At 43.4% G+C, this 16,436-nt stretch overlaps 1 protein-coding gene across 6 annotated transcripts in view; it reads right to left on the reverse strand.

The window, feature by feature from the left end:
* LOC117428227 (smoothelin) overlaps positions 1–16,436 on the reverse strand; it is an 82,985-nt gene that overhangs the window by 18,202 nt on the left and 48,347 nt on the right. For 5 of the 6 annotated variants that reach the window (XM_058994725.1, XM_058994724.1, XM_058994720.1 and 2 more), the window contains 5 exons: positions 15,894–15,964; positions 3,108–3,278; positions 2,207–2,282; positions 1,047–1,088; positions 401–538 (listed from right to left, as the gene is read on the reverse strand). In XM_058994725.1, coding sequence (XP_058850708.1) covers positions 401–538; positions 1,047–1,088; positions 2,207–2,282; positions 3,108–3,278; positions 15,894–15,964 — 498 coding nt within the window. The remainder of the gene's footprint in view (positions 1–400; positions 539–1,046; positions 1,089–2,206; positions 2,283–3,107; positions 3,279–15,893; positions 15,965–16,436) is intronic. The other variant, XM_058994723.1, reaches the window with a different exon arrangement.

A 16,436-nucleotide genomic window follows, 5' to 3' on the forward strand; every position in this document is an offset into this window, starting at 1 on the left:
CATTATTAAGGTGCTGGGTGAAACAAAATTTGAAGGAGGAAAACCACTTCCTAACATTGGTTAGTAACTATTTTACACTTTCTGTCCCAACACTCATTGTCACAAGAATACCAGAGACCATCTAATATTCTATACGCAACAAATATCCATGCAAAATCAAAACTGGGCAAAGCAGTTCCTAAGATGGGAAACCTTGATTAGCCCAATGAAATGAAACACAAGAACTCTAACCACCATTCCCTAGAGTCTGAATGCTAAGGATTGGCCACACCGATACACCCAATCTGGATAAACAGTGCCTAACAAAGCAAGCGTGCCAGTGATGTTCTGTACATACAAGCATCTCCACTATATATATATTCAGTGATTAGGCAGTGAAATCGAGGGGGTCCTTGGTTACCCGAGTGGGAGATCTTCTCTGTTTTTCTGACCACCATCTCTCCAGCGCGGGCAGTCTGGCTCCTCTTCTCCTCCTGTTTCTGCTTCATCTCCTGGAGTCGAGTCTCACGCTCCTTCTCTCGCTCCTTCTCTCGCTGGTCTGCGGGGAGCAGGGAAAGGTTAACAATGCTGCCACAGCTGGGAGACAGCCTGTATTCACAGTGGAGGGGAGCGGGTAACTATTCAATGGGTTTAACCAGCTTACCACAAGGGTTTACATTTCTATTTCCCAAGACAAATAAAATAAACTGCCTAGAATATCCCAAGGAGATGGCCTATTCTGATGATCATCTATCTATCTATAATGTATGTTTCGGCAATCTGGCTGTCTAATCTATTGATGTCCATAAGAGGTTTTCTAAGACATTTTGAGGGACATCACCTTAAACTCACACTTGTACTGAACCACAATGGGAACTCACTAAACACACACAGATTTAGATCATAGAATATATATATGGTACACACAACTACACTGTACACAAATCGTGCAGAAGACAGACAAGAACACAGAGATACCCAGATGGATAAACACATACTCAAAGAAGCACACACACACACATACATACACACACTGCACTGAGCCCCAAGAGCCCTCGGCCCCATACCTCGATCCTCCTCTGATCTCTGTTTGCCACCCAGCATTGCATCTGGAATGAAGAGAGAGTTGAGAAAGACAGCAAAGAGCGAGGGGGAACAGAGGCAGGTGGTGAGGGTATGAAGTCAGGGGGGAGAGGGTATGAAGGCAGGGGGGAGAGGATAAGAAGGCAGGGGGAGAGGGTATGAAGGCAGGGGGAGAGGGTATGAAGGCAGGGGGAGAGGGTATGAAGGCAGGGGGAGAGGATAAGAAGGCAGGGGGAGAGGATAAGAAGGCAGGGGGGAGAGGATATGAAGTCAGGGGGGAGAGGATAAGAAGGCAGGGGGAGAGGGTATGAAGGCAGGGGGAGAGGGTATGAAGGCAGGGGGAGAGGATAAGAAGGCAGGGGGAGAGGGTATGAAGGCAGGGGGAGAGGGTATGAAGGCAGGGGGAGAGGGTATGAAGGCAGGGGGAGAGGATAAGAAGGCAGGGGGGAGAGGATATGAAGTCAGGGGGGAGAGGATAAGAAGGCAGGGGGAGAGGGTATGAAGGCAGGGGGAGAGGGTATGAAGGCAGGGGGAGAGGATAAGAAGGCAGGGGGGAGAGGATATGAAGTCAGGGGGGAGAGGATAAGAAGGCAGGGGGAGAGGGTATGAAGGCAGGGGGGAGAGGATATGAAGGCAGGGGGAGAGGGTATGAAGACAGGGGGGAGAGGATATGAAGGCAGGGGGAGAGGGTATGAAGACAGGGGGAGAGGATAAGAAGGCAGGGGGAGAGGGTATGAAGGCAGGGGGAGAGGGTATGAAGGCAGGGGGAGAGGGTATGAAGGCAGGGGGAGAGGATATGAAGGCAAGGGGGAGAGGGTATGAAGGCAAGGGGGAGAGGGTATGAAGGCAGGGGGGAGAGGATATGAAGGCAGGGGGGAGAGGATATGAAGGCAGGGGGAAAGGGTATGAAGACAGGAGGGAGCAGATCAGGACAGGAGACTCGGTAGAGGGGCTGGGTCAGCACAGGATCACACGCAGTTCAAATGACAGTGACACAGTGACACACGAGAAGACTGAGTGAAATGATATGGAAACAATAAAGAATCACACAGAACACAGGTACAGATATTGAACAGGTAGGTCAAGTATCCCCTTTAATGACCTACAGACCCCCAACCCCCTGGGAACACCCCTCCCCTCTAACCTCTCTTCTTCTTGCGCAGATCTCTCATAGCTGCTCTGATCAGCTTTCTCTCCTCGAAATCTGTCGTCTCGTCGATCTGTCAGGAAGAGGGGGGGCAAAAGAAACCGACTAGCTTACTGAGAGTTTGAACACAGCATTTAGACCTGACAGTATGTATACATGTATATGTCTTTATATTAGTAAGCACCCCTTGCAGCACAGATGAGTACTGCTGGTAATAGATCTAGAATACAGTATAGGGTGCTGTATGATGCAAGCCGACCTTAGTGGGGTGAAAATCAGCCTGCATCTTGCACAGCACCCTATGCTATCACATCAATATCATGTATCTCATCGACATTATTATTATTATTATTATTATTATTATTATTATTATTATTTATTTCTTAGCAGACGCCCTTATCCAGGGCGACTTACAATTGTTACAAGATATCACATTATACATTATTTCACATTATACAGATATCACATTATTTTACATACAATTACCCATTTATACAGTTGGGTTTTTACTGGAGCAATCTAGGTAAAGTACCTTGCTCAAGGGTACAACAGCAGTGTCCCCCACTGGGGATTGAACCCACAACCCTCCAGTCAAGAGTCCAGAGCCCTAACCGCTACTCCACACTGCTGCCCGTATACTATCTATATATTATTATCTCAAGTTGCTGGTCACTGGATGACGCAGGCTGTTTTTATAAAGACACTTTGGCTGACCTAGCCTATGTTATGTAAGGCAGGCAACTAGAACAAAAATAAAATACAATCAAATAAAATAAACACAATCTTTGATTTTCCTATCATACACAAAATAACCATCATGGCTCCCATGTGCTTTATCTCCTCACGGTGGCCCATGTAACCTTAGCCCACCACAGTCCCAGAGTTCCTTGCTGCGTACCATCTTGTCCAGGACCTCCTCGTCTTCGATGGCATCCAGCTCCTCGGCCGTCAGCTTTCCCCGGTGCCCCGCCCCCTTCCCATGAGCCCCCTGTGTGCAGTTGGGGACCACGTCCGTGTCACTGGGGGGAGTCTCTGTGGCCTCAGCGGCCAGGGCGGGCTCCATCTCCATCTGAGAGAGACAAGGAGGCAAGGAGGGAGGGAGGGAGGGAGAGAGAAGCAGTTAAACCCTCCTTCTGCATTGTTGCTTCATTTTTAATGAAATATCTCACTTATTAAAGCACGTCCAAAGTACTGCAGTAGTCTTACTCTGCTTTGTCGTGAGGGTTGCAGTAATGAGAAGTCTTCATCATATTCCTCTACATTGCTAACTGACGCATCGATACCCTGAGAATTCATCTCAGTGAAGATTCCTCAATACTACGCTTGGATAACTCCAGTTCTTAGGTATCCCTTTATCCCCTTAGTTTCACCTGTGTCCTGGCCCCATCTCGCACGCCCTTGACAATGCTATTGGAAGGAGAAGGGGGAAAGGGCGTGCTGGAAATAGCACAACAAAGCAGGGCCCCAGGCTTGGGCAGCACTGCTCTGATCTCTGAAACATCTCTGCAGCTGCTGTGAGCTATTTACACTTTGAGCTCAGGCCTCAGTAACATCATCACAGAGAGAGAGAGAGGGAGCGAGTGCCTGGCCTTTCAAAAACTCCTCCGAGAATCGAGAGCTCTGTCCTGAGCACGCACACACTGCAGCCAGAAGAACAGAAGGACAAGCCACCTGCTCCACTGCATCAGAACAATTACAGGGTACTGTCACCAGCTCAGATTAACAAGAAACACTTAACTCGATGAGTGTTCTCCGGGCTGCAGCCAAGTAAAAGATCAAAGCATAGTTACAAGAGTCCATCTGACATTTGCATTTTGTTGCAATTCTGATTTACAGAGCTGCATGTTACAAATGTGCACCCAAAGTTTAAATCAGATTCTTCAGTAGGATCCCAAGATCAAGCCTTTGCAAGCTCAGGATCAGTACAACGAAATAGGGCACTTTAACTTACATTAAGACTATGTAGAGAAACATCTTCCAACACATACCCAATAGTTTAATCCAACCCAGACATGAAGTGGTTCTCAAAAGAGTCTGTCTTCATTAGTTTTGCCAATTAGGGATTTTAATGTGAGCAAGGGCACCACAGTAAACTACATTAAGTGGAATAACGTCTTCTATCAAGTAGCCATGTAAAGTTGAATTGGATATAGGGCTAGATTAACTAAGCTTTTGCTGCAGTGCAAAATTTGCTCTGATAGAAATAAACAGTTTTTGATTTCTTTTAAAAGAGGGATTCTACCTTGCACTGGAGTTATTTCTTCCATTTAGAAAAAAAGTGGAACACTGGAGAAAAAGCTATGTAAATGTGACCCACAGCCTTCACTATCAACCAGAAGCCAGAACTCAAAGCAGCAACTGAGATTCTGAAACGCTCATGAAAAAAGGAATCCAGTCGTGAGTTTGATCAGAATTAGAGGGCCGGCTCTCGGGCTACTGATACAAATAGAATTGGTACATACCTACGTACTTACAGGCTGCCAAACTAGAGGTACCAACCCTACACCATAGGCAACATCCGGAGATAGCACATTCACACACACACGCACGCACATGGATAATGTTATATTGAATCTTTCATTGTGGCATTTATAGTCACTCCAGCTATGTTACTGGGCAGATAATCGCATAAAAGCCAGCTGTGTTTACACTCTGAACCTAAACACATGCAACCTTTCCAATGGGATGGAAGCGGATTAGATGTCCCCAGTGTAAATGGGCTGTTGAACTTTTATTTCTGGCTGGCAGCAGCTGACAGCCCGTGCCTCAAGGAGAGGGTGGGCTTGTGCTGTGGAGTGCTCTAGTTTTACAGGTGCTGAGGTCTACAGGTTGTGGATGCTGAAGTGAAGCAGGCTGCTTGCTTTCAAAAATGTGTTGGCTTGTGTCCCGGGCAGGGGGTACATGGCAGACCTGCCTGGCATCTGCCAAGCGTGCCAGCAGCCAAAGTTAATATGTTGCTGTAGTGTTTTTAGTGTCCTCACACACGCATCACCGTAGTTACAGTACCGTTCTGTTTAACGATGGGAATACAACCACAGGCATTGTAAGAACAGTTCTACTGATGCGATTACATCATTTTAAACATAGGACTGATAAATGGGGTGTATTCCTTTGACTTCAAGATCAGCCTCCTATAACATTTAGTACAGCCTCCTTGTTAATGAGTGCTTTTCACGGCTCTGTAACAGGACCCATGTATTGTATTAAGAGCAGTGGTGACAGTCCTTCAGGCTGAGCTATTAATAGAGATAAGCTAGGGCAGGATTGTTTACGGTCTCTTTGGTGGAGCCAATCCAAACAAACAGTCTGGTCAGCTCTACAGGACTGGGTACACTGGCGCCTGTTCAGACCTACAGCGCGATCGTAAAAACATCCATGTGTATCTATTTCAAATGAAATTCAAATCTAAATAAATTAAAAAGCGAATTATTCTAATCAACTTAAAATGGTAAAGCTTTCAATTTATACACAAAAAAAGTGTCACCCTTTGTGTAAACGACATGTACAAAATAAAGTCTGTTTTGGAAAGAATTTTCAAACTCTCTCTCTTAACACATCGTCAGGTGTGTTAACAATGTGTGTTAACAATTGGACTGACTTTCACATCAGAAAACAGCAAATAGACCTCTGTGGATCCAGTAACTGGTTTCTGTCACAGATCCATAGTTCTCTGGGTTCTTTCTGACGAAACCACAATTTTCGGTTCAATAGGAAAATGTATCAATTAAAAGTTTTAAAACACCTAATAACTGTGTTGAAAGCAGTAGCAGGAGAATGCCTATCTGACTCCTAGAATACATGACAATACATGACAAGTGACAAGCAGGATTCAAGGAGGCAGGAAGCTTGTGTCCCTCCATGTATCAGTAAACAAGTTAACTAGACTGGAGTTTATTTGTTCACTTTCTGGCTTTTTTTAATTCTAATGTTGATCTGGTGGCTGATGGAGGCCTGTATGTGATTAAGCAGGGATGCTAGGAATCAGTCTGATGCTGGATATTGAAGAGAAACACAGATGTTGTCAGAGTGTCAGAGGATATTTAGATTTTACAGTCAGAAGGAAAACAAGTTAGGTTTTTTGGGTAATAAAATCAATAGTTACCAACACCAGGGAAAACGCTTTAAGTTTATATAAATGTACAAGGCCAATATAACTGCTTCCAGTGTACAAAAACTACTCCCTGCGTTAAATTGTTATATATATGTCTTACTTGGTTAGCAGAGGATTTAGAGTTATTTTACACATTTTATATGTATATAATCTTGTTGAAAATTGCTACTAAAGACAACAACAGATGCCATTGCAAAATCTGCTCTGAACTGCTAGGGAGCCTAGGTGCAAAATAGAAGTACTGAGGGCGATTTTCACAGTCAAAATTTTTTTGGGGGTCTGGCCCAATGCTCATCAGACTGTTACACACTGAATCAATATCACTGTGTAAACTTCCCAATATTAGTAATAAAAAACAAATATGTAACCTGTATAATGATCCAGTTCTTTCTACGTGATAAAAAACAAATGCTTTCCACGGCAATGCATATTAGGAATATTTTTGTTCCAATAAAACACCCTGTACGTCTTCTCTAGAAACCAGAAACCATGCTGAAAAATTGTTAAAAAGAGAGGTCCCAAAATGTACAGTTTCAACTGGCTGCATGTGCCTACCCATCTTACTGCACAGACTCCCTGCAGCTGTACTGTGTTAATTCAAAGTGTATCCAGACAGGGATAAGCAAACTCACCAGGCTGTTGCTGCGTGAGAAGCCCCCCCCAGTGGAGCAGGAGGAGCTGCGGCGGGTGGTGGCGAGGATGGGAGGGTGAGGGTGAGGGTGAGGGTCGGGCAGGCCCAGGAGCAGCGACAGGGCCTCTACCTGCCTGACCAGCCTCTCCTGCTGGGCGCGCAGTCGCAGGTTGTCCTCTCGCAGGTCGTTGACAACGGCCACTAGGGGGCGCACCTGCCGGGCCACGTCCTCCAGCCGTGCGTCCGCTCCCTTGCGGAAGGCCTGCAGGTCAGTGTGGATCTCGCCCACCGCACTGCGGAGCATCTGCTCGAAACTGCAGTCTCCCAACTCCTTAAACACAGCCTTGCACTCCTCAAACACAGCGCCCTCGCTGGCCAGGGGCTGGACGGCCACATTGTCCAAATTCACACCAGGCATTTTGTCTCTGCAGCAAATCTCAATGCTTTCTCAATTAATCTTGGGCTCCACTAATTCTGTGGCCCCTCTATACCATATTTCTAAATCTATAATAAATACAAATGACACATAGGCTATTGTATTGTTCCTGCAGCACTGACACAACTGTCCGGTCGCTCTATGTTTCACAAGCTTATAAACCCCGGTCTCCTCTTATATCACCCCATTGCCTTCAGTTACCCACCCCCAATGGCCAATCAGAAAGTAGCTCCTGTTGCCAGGGAAGCTCTGGTTGTTGTCCTTCTGTTATTATGGGCTGGAGACGCTGGGGGTACTACTGTGACAATTCCCAGCTCCTGACATGAGCACCAGCAGCCTAAATTTAGAGCCCTTCTGTCCCTCACACCTCCATTGGAATGCAGCCTTTAGAAAAGACCAGCGGGACAGACTGACTGCACTGCTGGGCAAGTCTGTATAATCTGAGGGAGGGAGCAATAGACAATCCTTTAACCCGAGCTGTGGGGGACAGCCTCTTAGACCTCTCCCTTCAAAAATCCTAATTTTTGACTTTCAAACAGTCTCCTGAAACGGCATTCGCCCCCCAAATCTCCAGCCACTCCTGATGCTCCACAAGGAACACAGTCTCAAAAGACATTGTGGAGGAAAGCTTCCTGCAGCTCTGCATTCCTAAGTCAATACTGCAGTGTATCAGTAAGTGGCGCCCACACAGGAAAAGCCAGGTGGTTTCGTTCTGTTCTTAATGCACCCCAATGTAATCTTCCTTTAGTGACATCTGTATTACTTACTGCATGTAATACACACTGAAGCAATATCGCTGTGTAAACTTGTTATACTAGTAAACAAAACAAATGGGTAACTTACATCATTGAATGACACAGTTCATTGTACATGCTAAACAACTTTTAAGACTCTAATAAAGAACTTTTGTTCTGTATGGCAGATTTTTTCATAGCTGGCACTGGACCAAAACCTGAATACTTTTTCCAGATGCTGCTAAAGCTCTACCGAGCTCAGCTGTTACAACACTTAGATCCTCCCCCTGCTGTTTTAATTGTCTTGCGGGTCGAATCGTTTTGATGCTAGCTGAGAGCGATGACAGCTAATTAGTCTTCATAATGTAAATCAAAAACATCAGGCGCTCATGCAAGGTCATTAAGACCTGCAATCACAATTGCACCAAGGCACATCCGTACCAAGTTTCATTTCCATTGGATGGGCAGTTCAAGATATATCCATGTGTGACATAAGCAAGGTTGTCTTATCCCAGTCTGTAGTGATATGCATCCCGAGTGAAGGATAATAATACCCTCTGCAGTGGACTGTAGTGTCACCTAATGCCCTTTCTTGATGAATCCAGGTTTTATGAAATCAGATCTTATGAGGCACTGCAGTCACCAATTTAATATGTAATACCATGCATTTTTTTTCTAGCAAATTTTCACCATTTGAATAGGGCAGTATCTAAACAATCTTGAATTTGCTTGAAACTGTGCCAGAAGAAAATGCTGCTTGGTGTAACATGACCTTTAGCGGTTGTTGCTATGTGGTTTTGGACTTTACACTGGAAACGCTTTTCTCCGAAATCTCACATACTGATAAACAAAATAGTGTTAGGACATTAGTGTTTATACATGGATATGAAAGACAAACATTAAAAGGTGACAGGACTTTTTCATGTCCTGCAATAAATGTGAACAATATCCATGCTTTTAAACCAGAATCCACACTGGTTTCAAAAACGTCAATCATTTATTAGTACTCAAATCACTCTGCTGTGCCATTTCCGAGACACCTGGGTATTCAGAGATTTCATTACTAGCTCATGAGTGACCGAGGCGGGTGCTTGCTATAGTTTCACTATCAGGCTTTACTTCTTTCTGGGAAAAGTGCAGTTCCATTGGCCCTGCAAATCTCATCAGTGGAATCCTATTTTCATATCCAACAGCTGGTTTCCATGTCAACAACAGCACTCCAGATGACTTGTCAACAAGACGTTATTAAAGGAAGCTCCCACAGTGAACATAAGAACATAAGAAAATTTACAAAACAAGAGGATGCCATTCAGCCCATCTTGCTTGTTTGGTTGTTAGTATCTTATTAATCCCAGAATCTCATCAAGCAGCTTCTTGAAGGATCCCAGGGTGTCAGCTTCAACAACATTACTGGGGAGTTGGTTCCAGACTCTCACAATTCTCTGTGTAAAAAAGTGCCTCCTATTTTCTGTTCTGAATGCCCCTGTATCTAATGTCCATTTGTGACCCCTGGTCCTTGTTTCTTTTTTCAGGTCGAAAAAGTCCCTGCAGACTGTCTCCCAGGATACTGTTACCATATAGGTCATTTTCCATTTTGGATCTTATTATAGTTTCCATAAGTTTACATACGAAGTCAGGCTTATTGGAGGAGAATGGTGAAGCTTAACCCTCATTGCCCCAGCGCTTTCCTGGACCAACCATTCAATCCTGATCCATTCTTATCTGAGCCAGTTGAACAGGTTACAGAGAAGCGATAAAGGGCTTGGAACGATATAGGAGTATTGTGATACAATCCATCATTTTTTGTATTGTTTATTAATCAAAAGTATCAAGAGTTTTTTTTTTTATCTTGACGTTTTCCTTTAAAATGGCTTACAAATCAGAGGATTTTAATGATGTATTAATCACGTACTTTGTCTAATGAGTAGGGGTTCCGATTTTGGGGTAAAAACAGTGTTTAAATTTAGAATTACAACCCCCTTTTTTAAATCAGATTTTGACTCTGTGTCCAGTATGGGGAATTGGGTCATTTTACCATAACAAATAAAACACCCAGAAGTTCTACAATTAAAACACTTCCATGTAATACACTTATTAAAAACTTATTGACTAGCAAGAGGTTTGAAATTGCATCTTATACTGCCCCTTCCCTTTTTAACGATCATTCAGAATTGTTCTTATTGCTATCACTCAAATATGGAGTTTATCTAGGAGTGTCAAATTGTACATTCAAATGAAGCCATGGAAAAAATCCTGCTTAAATAAAAGGCACAGTTTCAAACAGATTTAAGGTGTGCTGACTTGACGTGTTTCGATTAAATCTAAGTTGGATAACAAACGCCAATATTTACAATCCTGAATAGATATCTTTACTGATTCGACACTGCAGCTGAGGTAGCTCCCAGTCACTGCTGGCTTGTTCCACAGAAAGGTACCATGCTAGTCACCTTGTCTATAAATACACCACATGGACGTGAGGCTAGTTTTTTAGCCACCGTTGAAACTTACATGGGAGAAATTCAGCACAGAGGTGTTTTTAAATTCTATATGGATTTATAGTTGTTTAACTTAAAATTGCCAACAAAAAGAAGTCTGAAAACTGTTTACATATAAGTGGCGTTAGTTTAATCAAAATAGCATAAGTTGTTCCCAAGATATAGCCTTGCATTGCTGGGTCACTGTGACATCACTGATTGGTAACCCTATATCCATGGAGTTAGAATGGTGCTCTAAAGAATGCCTATATCAAGTCATCATAATAGAGAGACAGAAAACGTCAGGGTCTCGCTCTGTTACCCTGACAGCGGACATTGTTGTGCTAATCCGGATCAGTTATCAGTTATAAATCATCCCGGTACCTCTATTTCACTGCAGCTGGGGCGGCTGCCAGACAAGTTTGTCACTCGTAGCCTGCGACCTGAGCAGAGGCCCAGCCCTTCTAGGAAAGCACTCTCCTGGAAGCAGACCCCCTCACACTCATTCCACAGGGAACCAATGCAGCAGTGACCTCCACAGCCAACAGACCTCCAGGTGCAGGTTCACTAGGCTAGTCAATACAAGCTGTCTACTGCAAAGTCTACTGATTCTGTATGAGCTTAGCCTTAGACTTGGTAGAGCTGTTGGTACGACTGCACAGGATAGGGAAGTAGCTACACTGCATACAAGACCTGGACATCAGGAATAGGCTAATAATTACCCGAATGCTGTTTAAAGACATAGATCTACTCCTTATTATTGGGCTAATTCACAAACCTTAAGGACTAGTTTTGATTCATTAGTTTGCAGTTGATGAAAGCTTTGTTTACCGTTTCAGAAAGGGTTAGAAGTTCATTTTTCAAGCCTCTTTTAATATGTACTGTAAGAATGTTCAGAAACACGTACATCATTTCTGAAAACAAACAGACCTTAAAGTTTTGCTAAAGGACCCAACAACTCAATTACTCACAATTTATTATGGAGCTTTTAACATAAGCACTGTTTAACAAAACCACACTACAATTTCTGTTGTTGCTTGTTAAATTAGGTAAAATGACAGGAACTAAAACCAAGACAAAGTTTTAACATCCTCAGCAAATCAAGTATTGTGAACCACTTTTTGATACAAATGTCCAGGCAACATCCCAAACCAAATCAGAAGTCATTTTAAATGCATCACATAATATTTCAGAATGAAGCCAGTGAAAGGCTTGCAGTAATACTGACCCGGTACTGTAGGTAGGGTTGCATCTCTCGCCCCAGTTCTCCAGCAAACTCCCCTGATAGAGCACAGCCACACTCTCGTGTGTAACCCTAGTGACACATTTACCATCGCTCTCTCTCTGCCTACCTGCCTTTACCTCAACACTCCCTAAGTAAATAATAAAAAAAACAACAACTTTAGTAATTACTTTTTAATTATACTGACATTGCTGTAAAAAATTACTTGACTTCTACAAAATAAGTCTGTGTTTATGTCCCACGCATAGTGCCTGTCTATCTCTCCTAATTTTAAGATACCTGTCCTTCTAAAAAAACACCCAATCCCTGCTCTGCATCGCTGAGCTCCGAGGCTTTCTGTGTTAGAGGCGTCTGAATCGATCTCAGGGAGTGATACAGTGCTGCATGCAGCTGAACCACTCACTCCCTAGGCTCTATTTTAATCAGTCCCGTTGGCTCACAGCCACAGGATATAATGAGATAAAGCAGGCGTTACTAGATTCAAAACTAACAGAGGCCACCAGGAAGATCAATCACTAAGCAAAACACATTTTAAAATGATTTGCTTGGGATAGTCCAATAAGATGAAAGCAACATCAGGTTTCCATTTAGTGCCTACATTCTTTCATAGAGTAGTTTAGTTAAAGCTATAGTCAGTGTCAAGTAGGAATGTAGGATTCGGTTTCAATTAAGGTTTACACTATAGATTAAGCATGCTTAAATGTCTCGAACACACTGAGAATATTTGGGTAGCAGAAAAGACATTGTGAAAAGCCCTCCATTAGTGATGTTAATAAGAGGCAACGTAAAAGTGTATTAATAAAACAAACAACATATCCAAGCTCGGTTAAATCCAGGAACCAAACTACATATGGTGCTTTAATATAGTGACTGCATGAGCTTTAAAAGGAAGAACCTTCTTCCACCTTTAAGTTTCCATAAGCTTGCTGCACAGTTCTTATCGTAGAAGCTAAGCTAAGCAGGTCTCTCAACCGAACAGGAATTGAGCTGGTGCAAAGGTAAAGGGCTCTTAGTAAGTGACTGCCCTCCCCAGGTAGCAGCAGTGTGGTGTGGGATGTAAACTAATCCCAGTCGACCCCTCGGCCACTCCAATTAAATGTGCAGTTTTAAAGTCATTTAAAAAGAGGTTTGTATTTGCTGTGTGAATCAATGGAATTGTGATAATAGATTTGAAGATCTGGATTCAGTTGGGATCTCAGCCTTCTCTCACCTTGAAGGAAGTTACTGAAAGTCATAGTGGACGGCCGTAAAGGAGGTCAAGAACTCAATTATCCCCTTCAGCCGCTTGACGTCTGTCTCCACACACCCTATGTTGTGTCTCGCCAAGGTCGGCTTATGGTTAATGGATACGGTTTTACTGATGTAAGTAAAAGGAAGCCATCTTAAAACCATTGTGGAGAACAGACTGAATTTTCCTTAAGGAAACCGAGGGGGGTAGTTATTGAAAATAAAAATAGTTTTAATACAGACTGTTATAACAGAGTGGGAAAGGCATTTTTGACTGATTAACAATTACTTTCACAAACATTTGATGCCAGTATGATTGATTCCATTTTTTCTAACTCAAGTTTCAAATATTGAATCTTCTAAAAAATGATCCTCATTTGCACAAATTTGCTGACTCCAGTTTCACAAACAGTGTTTTGTGAACACATACTGTATATGGACAAATTAGTTAATTGATTCTCTGTTGAAGAAACCTTATCCTTTATTCACTTTTAACAGACAATTAACTAGTAACCCCACCTGTAGTATGTATAAATCTCTATTAAAACCCATTAGTAGCACACTTTGAATGGTTTCATGAACACATTTGCTTAACAATGTAAATACATACAACACAGTCTGATATAGCAAGCTTGAAAAGGGTTACACAAACACCATGTGAAAAAAACTAAATCATGACATTGTTTGAATAGAGTGTCTGGTTATTGCTGGGTTTCCACTGGTCTATACTGTATGTGCTAGAATGCTGGTTTGATATACTGGAAGTCCAGTCCAGTTGGAGTTTCAGAAACAGCACAGATACAGCAAAGTGGTGTTGATTTATTTTTAGAGATGTGTAAAGCCGTGGTGGAGCTGCCGGCAGGTTTGAGAGATGGAGCAGCAGTTGAATTCCACACTGCTAAATCTACCTCCAGGCAGGTGAAACACACGTGTGTCACAAAACAAACTATCCATCTCCCCCCTCCCCTCGCCTCACCTCCGGTTTAGAAAGCACCAGCTCCCTACCTTTCTCTTTGCAGTTCAACCAGAGAGCGCACTCCGCTGTCGACTGATACCAAACTACCACCTCTGTCCCCTAACGATCCCAACAAAGGAGTTAATTGGAGCAGCCAGTCACACAACACAGCCTAACCCAACCAAAGCAGCAGGTCATTAGTTTAATTAATAATTATTATTATTATTATTATTATTTGTTTCTTAGCAGACGCCCTTATCCAGGGCGACTTACAATTATTACAAAACATCACATTATTTTTACATACAATTACCCATTTATACAGTTGGGTTTTTACTGGAGCAATCTAGGTAAAGTACCTTGCTCAAAGGTACAACAGCAGTGTCCCTGACCGGGGATTGAACCCACGACCCTCCGGTCAAGAGTCCAGAGCCCTAACCACTACTCCACACTGCTGCCCCTAAGCCATGGATCTGTTAACAAGCTTACAGTACAGACTAAAATAAAAGTGGACACTGTTCACTTTTAAACAAAAAATCCATTAAGACGGTTTCCTTTTAAAAGGAGTGATAGCCAAGGCTTTAAAACCGTTTTGTGATCTTTTATTAATATTCACTACATCCCCTTTTTAGTTCATTCTTAGTTCAGGATATGCACTAAGCCCAGTCTCTAACCACTGAGTTACTCAAACCCACCACCTTCCACGCTGCAGTCCAGCACTTTCTCTAACTAAGCAACTCAAACCCACTCTAATCCAGCCCAGCACTTATTCTAACTACTGCGCTAGTCAAACCCACTTCTGTACCTTTCACACAGCAGCTTCCTATTTACCCCAATCATTTGGCTTTGTCAAGCAGTAGCAGAGCTACTGAGACTGTGAGAGTGGATTTATACCCAAATTATGGGTATGTGTAACACACACAGACACAGCCCCTCGCGTGCTCGTTCACTGCTGTGTCAATATGACCATACAAGGACAGAACTGGCCAGCCTGATAAACTGTTTGATAAACAGACTCCGGACTCCAAGGTTCCACCACCCCCAACCCCCGCCCCCCCCCCCCCCCCCCCCCCCCCCTCCTCTTATTGTAACCCTACAATAAAGTGTTAGCTAGCATCCCCTGACTGACAGCATCCTCGCTCCTCTGTGGCACTGTTAAAAAATATCTTCTAAAACACATTCATCGCTGCTTTAACACACATTTTATTTTTTATTTTGGCGTTTGTTATTTTGTAGTGCTCATGGATGGAGAAGCACATGTCTTTACCCCTGAACACCCCCTGCCCAGCAATCAGGTAAACAGGTGACTAACAGAGTCTCCTTCATTTACAGGACTTATGAGACATCTCAGAGTAACCTCAAGGACAAGAGTGCACAAAACTCGAGGCTACGATTTCTAGCTTCTCAGTGGCTGAGGATGAGGAGGGGTTGAAGAGAAGATTAAAAAAAGATCTGGATTAAGAGATGACATACCCTGGGTAGTTCAAGCAGTCAACTACCTAGGAGGCTTTTGAGCCTGAGCTGAATGACTATTGAAAACTGCGTGGGGGTTTGTCCTCTTGGAGGAAGTGTTAAAACCAATCCACTCATTCGATTGTGTGTTCTAACCCGGATTGAACCCCTAACATTTCCACATGCTTCACTAAAAGACCTCTCAGTGCGGCTGAAAGAGATTGTTGCATCCTGAGTCTCCGAAGAGCGTTTGAGTGTTGATCAATCCCCTAGATATTTATGCAGCAATATGATGAAGAGGCAGCAGCAGGTAGAACTCAAGCACCACCCAGCAGTCAAACAGCCAGACGCCTGCCAGTACATGGAACACTATTCAGAATTACAGTGAAAATATAAATAGAAGAAGTTCATAGCAATTTACCTTCAGGGCCCCACTGGTGTTTGAGGAGGATATGATCTTGAAGGGGGTGGCTCTCAGACCCAGTGTCAGCTCTGCAGAGAGAGAGAGAGAGAGAGAGAGAGAGAGAGAGAGAGAGAGAGAGAGAGAGAGAGGAGAGGAAGAGAGAGAGGAGAGGAAGAGATAGAGAGGAGAGGAAAAGAGAGGAGATGAAGAGAGAGAGAGAGGAGAGGAAGAGAGAGAGGAGAGGAAGAGAGAGAGGAGAGGAAGAGAGAGGGAAGAGAGAGAGAGAGAGAGAGAGAGAGAGAGAGAGAGAGAGAGAGAGAGAGAGAGAGAGAGAGAGAGGAGAGGTCAGTTCCAGGACATCACATTGAGCTACAGAATTTTTATGTTCCAGGTTTCACTAACTTCTTGCTTAGCCACAGTGTATAAGTAACAAGCTCAGGTGTGTGATTAAACTCATAGTAAAACCAAATCACAAGTAGCAGCTGGCTCGTACTTCTAGAAAGACTATGTTACATTTATTTACAACAGTGTCTGAATGAAAGAGCAGCGTCTGAATTCAGT

Source organism: Acipenser ruthenus, chromosome 21 (assembly GCF_902713425.1).
Source record: "Acipenser ruthenus chromosome 21, fAciRut3.2 maternal haplotype, whole genome shotgun sequence".
Lineage (NCBI taxonomy): Eukaryota > Metazoa > Chordata > Actinopteri > Acipenseriformes > Acipenseridae > Acipenser > Acipenser ruthenus.